Source organism: Bison bison, unplaced genomic scaffold (genome assembly GCF_000754665.1).
Source record: "Bison bison bison isolate TAMUID 2011002044 unplaced genomic scaffold, Bison_UMD1.0 scf7180017864249, whole genome shotgun sequence".
In the NCBI taxonomy this organism is placed as follows: domain Eukaryota; kingdom Metazoa; phylum Chordata; class Mammalia; order Artiodactyla; family Bovidae; genus Bison; species Bison bison.
The window spans coordinates 1,535,583-1,550,165 of record NW_011494821.1 but is presented as its reverse complement, the minus strand read 5'-3'; the positions used below and the strand labels follow the sequence as shown (position 1 = coordinate 1,550,165).

The following is a 14,583-nucleotide window of genomic DNA, read 5'->3' as shown; positions in this document are numbered from 1 at the left end:
CATCATAAATAAATAAATAAAGGAAAATCAATAGCGTTTTCTGAGCGTGGCTTGGCAGAGCCAAGGATCTGGACACTCAGAAAAGACAATGGATGGTGTCCCAGCCAGGGAGGGTGATGCAGAGCCTGGGGGTGGGGCAGTCCCTTAGGAGGAAGGGGGAGGGGAGGTTGCCCTCAGTGGAGGGTGTTCTCCTGGACATAGGGGGGTTGTTCCCTCAGGTGCCTTGCAGCCCCCAGGAAGGCTCCTCCCCACCTCCCACCTCCTCTGTCGAGCCTCAGGGGAGGCTTTGCCTCTGCGAGAATGCGCCCAGAATTTCACCGGGGGGCCAGGCCCACATCTCCTTCTTAGGGTTCCTGCCACATGGGGACAGGAGACAGGAGGCTTTCACTATTCTTACACACCCCTGCACACACACACACACACTCACACAGCCTGCTTCCAGAGCTCAGTGCTTCCTCTTGCACTAGAAAAGCTCTTCAACATTCTATGAGATCGTAAGCAAGTCACCTCCCTTTTTGAAACCTTAGCTTCTCCATCTGTAAAATGGACACATCCCTTGAGTTGTCCTGCCTGGAAGAGTCAGAGGATCTTATTTCTCTCCCTCTGATCCACCACAAGGACCAATGTGACTGGGACACCTATCCCCCCATGCTTTTTCTGGATGAGGCGTGAGTCGAGGATTTTTTCCTGGATGGGAGGGGGGACAAGCAGTCACTCTGGGTGTCCACGAGTTCATGTCCAGGGGCACCAGTGAGGAAGCACCGGGTAGGAGAGAAAACACCATGCTTGCAACCCAACAGACCTGGACTCGAATCCCAGGGCAACAGTTGAGTATCTATGTGACCTTGGGCCAGTAACCGGGCCCATTCAAGTCTCAGTTGCCTCATGGGTCATCGGAGGGCAATAATATTAATGCCATAGAGTGTAAGGAGACGGAGGGAAGATGATGCATAAAAAGGACCCAGCATAGGAGCTCGCCTACTCCTAGCTCTTAAGACCTTTCATCATAGAGGTAGGCCGCAGACCACCCTCTGGACACGCAGAGCATGTGAGAGTCTGGTTCCTAAAACTCCCACTTTGGCTCCCCCTCCAAGGCCTCAAAAGCTCAGGATCAAGCAGAGGTTGGAAGCCCCTCTCCCAAGTAGCCCTTGTGGTCCTTTGTCATTTTGGGGTGGGGGGGTGTGATTGCTTTACAATGCTGCGTTAGTTTCTGCTGTACAACAAAGCGAACCTGCTACAAGTATACACGGACCCCTCCCTCTTGGACCTCCCTCCACCCCAACCCCGCATGCTCCATCCCACCCATCTAGGTCATCACAGAGCACCAAGCTGAGCTTCCTGCGCTTTCTAACAGGCTCCCACTAGCTATCTGTTTTACACATGGTATTGTATATGTCAATCCCCATCTCCCAGTTCGTCCCACCCCCATCTTCCCCCACCGAGTCTGCAAGTCCGTTCTCTGCGTCTGTCTGTGTCTCTATTCCTGCCCTGCAAATAGGTTCATCTGTCCCATTTCTCTTGATCAGTCACATAAAGAAAAGAACCGCTTTGAGGACTCAGTGGCCCCAACAGGGCCCTAACCCCGGAACCAGGACCCCCTTGGCCACAGCTGCCGTTGCTGTCAGAGCTGCAGTGACATCCAGCCCCGGCACCTGGGGCCGCTGGGCTTGCCGAGAGTGTACAATAGCATGACAAGCCCCATCAGTATCTGTGACTCGACTCCACCCGCCCCAAGGACCCCGTGTCATTTCTCTACAGAAAGCGAATCTGTGTCCTGACCCTCAATCAGAAGGCCGCTGGCTTTCTGGAAGCCAGCTCTCCTGTTGCTGTGAATTAGTGAAAAGCCATCACAAGAACTGCGACCTCCGGCCTCTCTCACTGCCATCCATCCTCTCCCACAAAGCCCTCATCCCACCTCGTCCCAGACTGACACCTTCATCACAGCAAGCGGTGGAAACCAGCAGCCTGGGTACCACCCGGCAATAGAGTGCACACCGCGCTCTGCATCTGTGTTCCTGCTCTTCTGCAGACACTGGCTGGATCATGTCCTCTAAATTTCTCATATTGACGATCTCACCCCCAATACTTCAGAATATGACTGGATGCGGAGACAGGGCCCTTCAAGAGGAAATGAAGTTAAAATGGGGCCATTAGGATAGGCCATAATCCAGTCTGACTGGTGTCATTATAAGAAGGGATTAAGACCCAGACACACACAGATGGAGTGATGACACAGGGAAATGAAGGCCATCGGCGAGCCAGAGAGACAGGCCTCGGAAGAAGTCAACCCTGCCAACACCTTGATCTCAGACTTCTAGCCTTCAGAACTCAGAGAAAATAAATTTCCGTTGTTTAAGCCACTTGGCAGTCTGTGGAACTCAGTTATGGCAGCCAAGCAGGTCACTTCCTGTGCCCTCTGCCTGGACTGTCCTTTCCCAGACACCCTCATGGTTTTGTCTCTCACTTTCTGTAAGACCTCTTCCGTGAGGCCTTCCAGGGCCACCCCATTTCCAGTTGCAAGTCCCTCCTGCCATCACTGAGACACGCCATAACCCCTCACTGTGTTGTCTGCTTTTGTTTCGTGCATGTAACTTGCCTCAGCAGAATGCTCTGGCCTTCTCTCAGTCCATCCTGCCCTCTTCTTCTCCCACCCTGCCGCATGTCCACAAGTCCTTTCTCTGCATCTGTGTCTCTATTCCTGCCCTGTAAGTAGGTCCATCATGATTTAACATATATACACTATCATTTAGTGGGAAGCCGCTGTGTAGCACAGGGGCTCAGCTCTGTGCTCTGCAATGGCCTAGAGTGGTGGAATGGGAGTGGGGTGGGAGGGAGGGGATATATGTATCCATACAGCTGATTCATGTTGTTGTACAGCAGAAATTAACATAGCACTGTAAGGCAATTATACTCCAATTGAAAAAAAATCAGACCGTAAATATTAAAAATAAAAGTTTGTTAATGAAAAAAAAAAAAAGAATGCTCTGACCTTGATGTACCACCCAGCCTGTTTGGTGAATGGTTATCAGGACGCACAGCAGCTCCCTCCCACCAGTTTCCTCGGCCCCTTCCCACTCATCTCTCCCTCCCTCCTCCTAGTCTGATTCCCATCAGCACGGATGAGTTTTGTCTATTCTAGAATGGCCTATAAATAGAATCCCTCAGCGCATATGTTTGTGAGTCTGGTTCCTTTCAGAAAAAAAATAGTTTTTAAGTCCATGCATGTTGTTTTATCTGGCAGTAGATTGCTCCTTTATATCGCTGAGTATTATTCCGTGTGTGCACATAACAGTTTGTGGATTCATTCACTTGATGGACCCCTGGGCTGCTTCCAGTTTTACCTATTATGAATCTTGCTGCTATAAACATTCCTGGACAAGAATTTCAGTGGATACACATCTTCATTTCCCACGGGAAAATACCATAAGGATGTAAGGTTTCTGCTTTCTTCTCCACAGCGCTTGTCATCATTCAGTATACTATTTCACTTATTTTTCGTGGTTTACTATCTGTCTTTGGGGTTTCCCTGGTGGCTCAGATGGTGAAGACTCTGCCTGCAATGTGGGAGACCCAGGTTCAATTCCTGGGTCAGGAAGATCCCCTGGAGAAGGGAATGGCTACCCACTCCAGTATTCTTGCCTGGAGAATGCCATGGACAGAGGAGGCTGGCAGGCTACAGTCCATGGGATCACAAAGAGTCAGACACAGTTGAATGACTAACACACATACACACACACACACACACACACACACACAGTCTGCCTTTATCCACGAGAATGTAAGCTGAGATTTTTGAGTGCCTGGCGTGCTTTGCTGCATTCTCAGTACCCAGAACAGTACTGACAACATGGTGGATGCTTAATGAATGTTGGATGGAGGAACCAAGGAATGAATGAATGAACGTCCTTTCTAGATCTCAACTCCCCCCAAAGTTGTTGGCAATACACTTGGACATGAGCCTTCTGTGGGTCACTTGTGCCCCAGGCATGAGTAAAGAGAAGAAAGTCTGCTCCATCTAAGCAAACTCTCTGACAACAGGAACCCCAGGGGGCTCTGCCATCCTGAGACTTCTGTTCAGACAAGAATCTCAGCCACATGGTAAAAAAAAAAAAAAAGTCTGCTCTTGGGCTGGCTCTGTCTCCCTCCCTGGTGGTAGTGGCTGATGTTGAGGCCTCAGGAGCCTGTATCCCTGGGCTGCCCCCACCAGTGACCTGAACCTTTTTGCTTCCTTGAGTGGATTAAACTGTCAGGTTTCCGGGTGTTTGCAGAGCAACGGGAGAGCTGCAGACAGTAATGTGGTTTTATTTACAACATAACCTCTTCAGCAACATCACTAGATCCTGAAAACACAGAACAGTTTTTAGCCCCTTGGGGATTTCTAAGACAGGATTTCCATAAAAATTAAATATTGATAAATCTTATCTTGCTGCCGACCTCCTTGTTTCCTGTACCTCCACCCCAAGCTCCAGAGAGAGACAGAGAGACAGAGAGAATGTATGTGCAGAGAGAACAAAGAGGAGAAAATGAACCAAGAAAGCAAGGCAGAAAAATGGGAGCACAGGCGTGGCACTGTTTCAAACAGATGAGGGGTTCGAAAGGGAGCCGGCTCAGCCTGTGTCCGAGGGCAGGGGGGATATACATTCTCATCCTGGTACTTCCTCTACAGCTTGAGGCTGGGTGCCCAGGATGGGAGCTCGGGTGCGGGCTGGGGCTGTGGTGTGGGTGGGCATTCAGCCTAGAGCCAGGTCATGACATGGCCAGGGCTGGGCTCTCCAAGTGGTGGGGCGTGTACATGCATGTATGCTCAGTCCTGTCTGACTCTTTGCAACTCTATAGACTGTAGCCCACCAGGCTCCTCTGTCCATGGGATTCTCTAGGCAAGAATATTGGAATGGATTGCCATTTCCTCCTCCAGGGGATCTTCTGCACCCAGGGATTGAACCCGTGTCTCTTGTATCTCTGGCGTTGGCTGAGATTCTTTACCACTGCGCCACCTGGGAATCCCTGGGTGGGGTGGAGATCCATAGGCAAAGGCTTGGCCGTGGCCAAGGGGTCAAGGAGTGGACATTTCCACCAGGCAAGGAGTGAGGCCCCGAGCAGCAACCCCTCTGGGATCTCCTCTCCTCCATCCTTGCTCTTCTCTAGGCATCTTTCTCAGGATCTCTAGGATTACGCAGCATCACCCCAAACTTCAGAGACAGGAGCTTCAGGTTTCAGAAGGGGAAACTAAGGCTTGGAGGCAGGTGGAAGGAAGCCCACAACAACCTCAGACAGTCAGGGTATGTGAGTGGGAGCAGAGGCCAGCCTTCCAGACTCCTAGTCCGGGGCTTTGCCATACACCACACTTGACCCCTGGGAGGCAAACACGTGAAGGCAGTAGATTTGTGATGAAATCCGTGAACCAGCATGGAGGTTGGCTTTGACCAGTCTCTCGCTTCCAGAGGCAGAACTGGGTAACATTCAAGACACAAAAAGGAGAGGAGATGCCCATGGAGGGAGATGGGGGGTGAAGGGGTTGACTCTTGTTTTCAGGCAAATGTCAGATTGAATGTAAACCTACTGATCCTGGAACTGAGAGCATGTTTCCCTCTGACCTGAGTGCAGGTGCGGAGCTGTGTGGTTTGGAAAGGCAGTTATGGGAAATGGACCCAGTTCAAGGCTTGTCATAAGGAATCCCGGGCTTTGCCAAGCCCTCCTCCAGGGGATCTTCTAGACCCAGGGATAGAACCCATGTCTCTTATGTCTCCTGCATTGGCAGGCAGGTTCTTTACCACTAGCACCAATTGGAAGCCCCAAGAATCCCAGGTTTTGAATCCCATTTACATGACTGTCAACAAACTATTGGGCAGTGTGAGCCTTGATTTTATCATCTGTAAAAGGGGGGCATAGCTTAATGATTAAGGGTTCTGGTATGAGTTTAAATTCAGACAGATGGAGTCTTGACTTCTCCAGCTATAAGGGGATTTGTGGATGGAATGAAATACAGTCATCTCTTGGTATCTGCAGGGAATAGGTTCCAGAACCCACTGCTGATAACAAAATCCTCGGCTCCTCAAGTCTGTGGTTCTACGTCCGCGGATTCAACCAGTGGCTGATGATGTAAACGGTGGTACCTTTTCATTGAAAAAAAATCTATGTACCAGTGGACAAGTGCAGTTCAAACTGTGTTCTTCAAGGGACAACCATACTATTAAGGTGTCTTTCAGAGAGTAGATTCTCGGCAGATTGGTTGGTCTGAGTCTGGGGTGGGCTAACACATGGAGTGTGGTGGGGGCGCTGGGCAATCTCCCTGTATCCACTCTTCTTCACTGGAAGCACTGACTCACTAGTCCCCTTCCATGTCTCCAGCCTCAAAGGTGCCACCTCAAGATAGCTTGGGGCAAATGTCAGAGTGTCCCCTAGGGACTGTCCCCTTGGGCAATGGCTCTTCACAGACTGGAGCCCCAGACATCAGACAGAGGTACTAATTCACAAAACCCAGATCCTTACAGACCCAATCCTTGGCAGAGACGTGAAATTTCATGCCCAGTGGAGGGAATGGAGCCACGCAGGATGGACTGCATCTATCAAGATCTAAGGGGATTTGGTCAGGCCACCGCCCAGCAGAGAACAAGCAGGCTCAGAGTTAATCTGTGCCTTTCCACTGCACAAGCAGCTGGGTTAGCGCCTCCGTTAAATGGACAAAGGAAAAAAAACTCAGAAGATACATCGATGGGAAAACATCCAGGTGGTTACTATTCTGTATGCAGAACTCACACACCCCAAAAGAGGCTAAAAGGGGGCAGGCGGAAAGGATAACACCTCTCCCTGCGATGCCTTTCTCGGTAGAACTACTAGCGGTTGCTGAGAGAACAAGCCTCAGATCACAAGGCTTAATAGCTGAAGCTTCACACGTTAGTAACCTATTTACAGATGGTGCTGGATTTCACACATCAGCCCTGCCATGGAACACACGCTCCCATCAAGGGCCTGTCTACTTGTGCACCAATACGGGGCTTCAAAATTAATGACCCCTCACCCAAATGGGCAGCACTGCAAACAGCTAAGCTCATTCTCACCTTCTGTCCAAATGAAGGAGGTGACAGGATCCGGAGGACTGAGAATGAGCAGGTTTTCTTCCAGCTCCAACACGATCGCAGAAAATTAGACAAGATCATTTTACTGTGTTTAAAAACACATTTACATAGGTCAAGTTGCTCTTGTTGGCAGACAGTCAGATCATTAAGATGCTGATGTGGCCCAAAATGTTCTTTCCTTGTCAAACTACATTCTGGGAGCTCCCCAAATCCATTGTAACTAACTAGCAAAGAGAAAAAAAAAAAGCAGAGATTTTTATCGGGAGCCACAAATAAACCTCAGATGGTGCTCAAAACTGGGGCATGGCACAAGGAAGGCGCCCCCTCTTTTCCTGATTTTGTGCCCCACCTCTGGCATCTGCTGCTCCTGGCGCCCCTGCCCAGTCAGCCCTAATTAAGCCTGTAGCCCCGACTCCCCGATTTAGCTGTGCCCCATTTAACATTCTGCTGTGAGCATTTCCATCATAAAAGACTTTGAAAACATTTTCAATGGCTGTATTATAGTCCACTGTATGGCCATGGCATCACGTAACCATTCCCACATTGCAGTATATCCGAGCTTGTCTAGAAGCCAAATTAGGATGAGATGAAGCTGCAACTGGGATGTCTCTGCAGCCTTGGTTGCTGCTGGCCTTTCTGGAGAGGAAGTGCTTGGCACTCCAGGCAGGAAAGCACAGCCAGTAATCCCCCAATTCACCTCTCTCCCTCACCCTCCACATCCAGGAGAGGACAAAGAAAACCCTTCTGGCAAATAGAACTGTGACCTCTGCAGGCCTCAACTTCTGACTGATCCTCCATCCACCAGACCTCAGGGCTGGAGGTGGAATTTGCTCCTTCATCCTCCCTAAATAATTGTTGAAGATAATCCATCACTAGGATTCAGATGCATGGCAAATGTGAGCTGGGTCTTGGCATGGCTGAGCCAATAGGTTCCAGGTGGCCCGCTGGACAGTGGTTCTCAATGGGAGTGCCACAGAGGACCCCTGGCTATGTCTGGAGACAGTCTGGGTTGTCACATCTAAGCATGGAGGTGCTATTGGTCTGTAGCAGGGTAGAGGGATGCTAAATATCCTACAATGTACAGACAGATCCCCACACAAATTAGCTGACCCAACTGATAACAGTTGCAAGGATGAGCAACCCTGACGTAGAGTGAGATCAGGGTCCTAGTCCAGCTCCCACTGAGAGCTGATACGGACCATCCAGAAGGCCTGAGTCCAAGTCATACTCACAACCACAGGGCAGGACGAGGGAGAAGGGAGGAACAGACATTCTGGGGACCAAAGGCTCACTCTCTCAGATAGATGGTGGCTTTACCTGCGAGCACATCTGTAGCATCATCCTCGCCCTACCTGGAATCCCTAATTCCAGAGCCAGGTCACAGGCAAACTTGGGTCACAGTATTGCCAAGGCATCTCTGGGGGTGGCCCCGAGGACCACTGCCTCCCAGAGGGATCCCAGCATCCCACCCACAGCTATGAAGCCCACACCAGTTACACTGCCCACTCCCTGCTGACACCGTCCATAGCTCCCTCTTACCAACTGAAAAACATCTGGATTGAGAGGCAGGCCTCTGAGGCCCATTGCAACCTGTCCCCGCCCTACCTTCCACATGGTGCAGTGGAGCCCTGCATACTGGGTGGGCAGGCTGGCTGCTTTCCCAACCCCCTCACCCCTGCCCAGTTATGTGCATTCCTCACACCCCTCGTTTGCCCTTTGACACTGCCCAGCATCAGTGGCTCAGACAGTAAAGAATCTGCCTGCAATGTAGGAGACCTGGGTTCAGTCCCTGGGTTGGAAAGGTCCCCTGGAGATACCCACTCCAGTATCCTTGCCTGAGAAATCCCATGGACAGAGGAGCCTGACAAACTATAGTCCATAGGGTCACAAAGAGTCGGACAAGACTGACCAACTAACAACCCTTCTAAAAAGTTGCAGTCCTCTTTCCTGAGCCTTCCTCCCAGTCTCCTTCATCTTCATCAGGCACAGACCTTACTCTGATGTATGCCAGAGTCCCTGCTTCCTGTCTTAGCCTCTCTTCGGGGGGACTGGCACCCCCTACCCGGTGTCAGTGTATGCATTTGGCCCCTGTCCCACTAAATGTGTCCTGCCAAGACCTGCTTTCAACATGAAAGCTGGAAATAGTGACTACTCCTCACAGCTGCAACATTCTGTGGATCTAAACAATGGGACCCAAGAAAACAGCCCCCGCCCCCCATCCGACGATACAGGGGAGGCGAGGATAGGAGCCAAGCCGTTAGCACAGATCCTGACACCTGGAGGGCAAAGGTCATTTATGAGAACCCTGGGTGCCCTTTCATCCTTGTTCTATCTGAACAATTCGCAGCATCACTGCCCAGAGCTGAGCAGGTAACCCATCCAAGAAATGCATCTCAAGGGGAGAAGTATGAAGCGTTAAGGTGCAAAATGGCATAAGGTACCAAGAGCCTGCAGGTCTCTTTTGGCACATGCTCCAGTGAGAGACTGCAGCAACCTGGATTTGTGTCAGTACATCTGAAGAAAGGCTGGAAATAGGCGTTGAAGAGTTTAAAAGCTTCGAGTTCTGTGTCTGGGCCCCTCACAGGCTGCCCCAGGGAAGGTGCCCCCATACACTGGGGCATCCACCTGGGATGTGGCTTTGAAACCATCCTCCCCAACAGCAGAGTCTCAGGGGTGCCTTGCTTCTCTCTCACACAGAGCTGGGGCATAAGCATAAAATGAACACAGCTTTTGATCAGGGCGGCACAGCAAAGTTTACTCATAGAACAAGGACCTAGCCCCTCCTAGGAAATGTATCCAGCAGATCCACCACAAACACAGAACTAACCCGCTATAAGGATAGTCATCGCAACCTTGTTTGTAAAAGCAAAAGATTGGAAACAACCTAAATGCTTAACAGTGGGGTGTTTGTTAAGTAAATTATAGGACATCCATGTAATGGCATAGAAGAGTGAGGAAGCGCTTCCTGTGCCAATTTGGAGCAATCTGTAAGACACAGGGAAGGAGAGGGGGCAGGGTAGTGCGTATGGCTTGTCACCATCTGTGGGGTTTGTAACGCCATCCTGACTCTGTAAAGGAACAACTGCCTGAACGTTCACAGAATTTCTCTGAGAGGGGAAGGGAGAGGTTAGGCCCATCACCTGCACCCAAGGAAGGACAGAGTGGATGACACAGAGGGGTGAGAGGAAGACTTTCCCCTGGACACCTTTGGGTGTCCTTTCACCGTGTTCCACGCGAGCATCTTATCTATGGAAAATAATTCAAAGCACCAAAGACGCACAGCTGTGAGGCTGCCGGCTCCCTTCCTCTTGCTTCTTTTCCTGTCTCCTCCTCGACAGCCCACCCACCTGTCCCCTTCCTCCACCGATGTCACACTGAGAGGCAGCAGCATGAAAAGCATGGGGCATGGGGTTAAGAGTGGGATGTAGGGGGACGTCCCTGTGGTCCAGTGGTTAAGAATTCACCTGCCAATGCAGGAGACAGGGGTCCAGGAAGATCCCACATGCCGTGGAGCGACTAAGCCCGTATGCCACAACCACTGAGCCTGCACGCCTAGAGCCTGTGCTCTGCAACAAGAGAAGCCACCGCAACGAGGAGGCCTCGAACCACCTTGAAGAGTAGCCCCTGCTCATCGCAACTAGGGAACGCCTGCACACAGCAGTGAAGACCCTGTGCAGCCAAAGAGAAATAAATTAATTAATTAAATTGTATATATATATATACGAGAAGGAAATGGCAAACCACTCCTATATCCTTGCCTGGAACATCCCATGGACCGAGGAGCCTATGGGGGGCGGGGTGGTGCTGCAGTCCATGGGGTTGCAAAGAGTCAGGCATGACTGAGCGACCAACAGACAGACAGATAAGAGTGGGATGTAAAGCCGGTCCCTCCATGCTTGTGCATGAGAACTCTCACTCCTGCAAACCTGCGCTGGCTCTGCAGCAAGCGGGGGTCAGACTATCCCCCTTCACAGAGTGCTGGGAGAATCAGAGCTGACCAGCAGGGGGAAGGCTGCAACCCAGCGTCCAGCACACAGGAAGATGCCTGTACATCTGTTGACTCGGGAGGCCAGCAGATCTGGAGCAGTTAAGTTCCTCTGATTACAGTGGGGGTCTTTCCAGGGAGCTGCTCTGAACTGCAGGTGTGAAGGAAGCCCGGAGTGGGAGGTCTGCTTCCCTGCTGTGTGAGCAGGTGTCCTTGCCACCTCTACTGGCTCTGGTCCCACCAGCGGGAGAGGGGGAGAAGGGGGCCCCAGTCCAGGTGTCTGTGAATCAACAAAATGGTCTTCTCGGATCCCAGTATTGTGTCTCATGAGCCCTGACACCAAGACACCCTTGGCAGTGGCTTTGGAAATGCTGGAGATGGAAGAGAGACACTTCAAAGGCTGTGCTTGTGCAAGAGGAAAGCATGTAGGAAAAAGGCTTTGTCTCACCCAAATCCAAGGGAAGCATCTCAAGGGGGCTGAGAGCACAGAGCAGAGGGAGGGCGGCCCATGGCGGGCATGTCTTTGTGTCCAACTCCACGTGTTTTCACTGAAGTCTACGCCCTGCACCCTTCAAAGCACCAGAAGGCTACAGAACTAGGCAGAGTTCAATTCCTGGCTCTCCCCCTTCCTGGCTGTGTGACTTCAGGCAGAATGCTTAAGCTTTCTGTTTCCTCACCTGCAAGATGCAGTTACTCAGAACACCTATCCCATTCGGTTGTCAAGAGGATTAAATGGGTTAACCCATGTGAAGTTGGAACAGAAACTGGCATGAAATAAATGATGAGTACCGGTTAGGACTGTTGATAACCATCGTCATCCCCATCACAGCCAGGACCCGCCTGTCTCCTAGCCCCACTCGGTTACACTGCCACGTCTTACAGTCCCACCAAAGCCAGTGGACCCCAGGATTTGGAGCAGCCCCAAGTCCTAGCCTACTGCCACTCAGGGCCATTTCCAGGGCCATAGCATCTGGCCCAGTCTGGAGATCTCGGGTCTCCAGCCTCAGATCTCAAAGCTCTTGGGGCAGCCTGCAGGTCTCACCAGCCCTGCTTCACACCCCATCCCAATCATGCCATGTGCAAACCCCATCTGGCCTTGATCGATGTCTCCCACCCCAGAGCTGACATGCGGTGGAGGCGCATGGCCTTTGGTACCCAGTCCAGCCCTTGCACAGAGTCACACTCCATGCCTCAGCCCTGGCTGAGAGACCAAAGGGACTTGAGCGACTACAGCCCCTGAAGTTGGATTCTTGGCCCAATGCTGTCAGTGCCAATAACAGAAAATCCATCAGCACTCCCCAAGTCCCGAGCCAGCATCTTCCGGCTTCCAAACCAAGTCAATTTAACATCTGACACTTGTGCCAAGAGCTCACGTCGGGAAAGGCACGATCCTTTCAGTTTTACAACCTTCACTGACAATCCCCCACCCAGGCTCAGATCTCAGCATCAGCCGGGTCCCTGCTGGCATCCTCAGTGACTCTGCTGCAAAGCCTGCCTCCCTCCCTCCTGAGCTCCCACCCGGGATCCAAGGAGGACAGAGAGCTGCAGTTCCCCACGGGCACCTGCCGCTCCCTGAGACTACCATTCTGGCTGGATGGCTAAAGGACAGAGCTGTGAAGTCATAATTCCTCTTACTTTCTGGGAGCAGAATCCGGAGCACGTCTCCACAGTCACGTTGGCCTGTACCAGGGAGTCGGGGAAGGCATGCGTGATATTCTCTGGCAGTCGGAAGCAGCCCCGGTACGTGACAGTCCTCCCTGCGGGGAAGGAAATGGGGATCTGGTGAGAAGCAGTGCCTGCCCTTCTTGGGGCCTGACCCAGGGGAAATGGCAGCTTCAGATCCTGAAATAGGTGGAATTGCACTCAGGAGGAGCAGATTCCAAATCGGAGAGGGTAAACTGCCCAGACAGGCTGTGGTCAAGCCAGGCTCCTGAGAGAAACCAGACCCCAGAACCTTGCTCACCAGGATCACTGACAAGGGACCACTTGGCTGAAGCTGCTGAACTCATGACCTGCTACTCCCGCCAGCCCTCGGGGGACAGTGTCCATCCTTCCCCCCTCCCTCCTTTCTTCCCTTTCTCCCTTCCTTCCACAAATCTGTTGATTTTTTTTTTTTCTTTTTCACCATGCTGTGCAGCATGTGGGATCCTAGTTCCCTGATTAGGGATTGAACCCATGCTCCACTGTGAGTACCTCCCTGCAGCCTGGGGGGAGGCAGCATCTGGGTCACCCTTTTGCACCCCACACCCAGTCCTGACCCTGACATACAGCAGGTGCCCTATACATGCTGAGAGGTAAGGATGCAGCATGAGCTGTGAGAAGTCAGTGATATAAGATGCTGCTGGCAGAACCTCAGCTGCCTCTAGACTTCAGGTGTGGCACAGGCTGTCACTCCCATTTCACACCCTTCTCCCCAGCTCCCCAGGTGAGAGCCCCAGGCCACTTAGAGCAGGAGGGCACCTCCAAGATGGAGCCACAGATGACCTACTCTGCCCCTTCCTCTGATCTCAACCTGAAGCTCAGGTCAAACAGACAAGTTTTTCTGTCTCTGGCAGGTGTTTGTTTGCTTTAATCTAAAATTTCACTGATGTACATACTTCAGTGAAATTGAATCCAACTTCACAAAGAAGTTTCAATCCAGGTCCCTACCTTGGCGGACTCAAAACCTCCTTTCCTGTCCTCCGTGGACCCTAAAACCTAAGCCGTGTGGCCACCAAGACCAGCAGCTTCCCCCATGAAGACCCAGTGCTGCACCGCATCGTTGACTGTCTTCATCTCATCACCATGATTCCTAGTTCCCAATGGAGCCGGGGATTTCCTTACTTTTTTGATAGTTCAGCTTTGCATTTACAACAACACATGTTCAGTTTTACCCAGCACTTTCACGGGCTTCCCTGATAGCTCAGTTGGTAAAGAATCCACCTGCAATGTGGGAGACGTGGGTTCGATCCCTGGATTGGAAAGATCCCCTGGAGAAGGGAAAGGCTACCCACTCCAGTATTCTAGTCTGGAGAATTCCAGGGACTGTATAGTCCATGGGGTCGCGAAAAGTCGGACATGACAGAGTGACTTTCACTTTCACCAGCATTTCAGGGTGTTGTATAGCTAGGAAACATTCCTACTATCTGGTCCGCCCCGGGTAATGAAAGTCTGCCTCAGCACTTGACAAAATAGACTGGAACCCAAAGATGGGAGGCCACACAGCATGTCTGAGAAACACCTAGACCAAGGCTCTGGGCCTCCTGATTGGTTTTTCTCTCCTGCAGAGGACAAGGAAAGATGTGGTTTGGTCATGAACTCAAGCGATCTTTGGCAGACCCTAACACCTCGCCCCCTGCCACAAGCCTGTCCAGGGAAGGTGGTAGGGAAGGCAGAGCACAGGTTCCGTCCCACAGAATTTAGATGAAGGGCTGTGGATGCAGAGGTGGCAGAGAGCAGGGGCAGACAGAGCTGAGGGAGAGGCTGGCGCACTCACGCTTCCTGGAGCCGGGCTGCAGCTCCTCCACGCGGTACACGGAGAGC

The 14,583-nt window shown here is 51.6% G+C and overlaps 1 protein-coding gene across 1 annotated transcript in view; it reads right to left on the bottom strand.

Annotated features, from left to right (window-relative positions):
* The window catches only part of WSCD1 (WSC domain containing 1), a 32,323-nt gene that overhangs the window by 9,735 nt on the left and 8,005 nt on the right, over positions 1 to 14,583 (bottom strand). The window contains exons 5-6 of the mRNA XM_010847509.1: positions 14,537 to 14,583; positions 12,697 to 12,818 (exon numbers count right to left, since the gene is read on the bottom strand). Of these exons, the coding sequence (XP_010845811.1) occupies positions 12,697 to 12,818; positions 14,537 to 14,583 (169 nt within the window). The remainder of the gene's footprint in view (positions 1 to 12,696; positions 12,819 to 14,536) is intronic.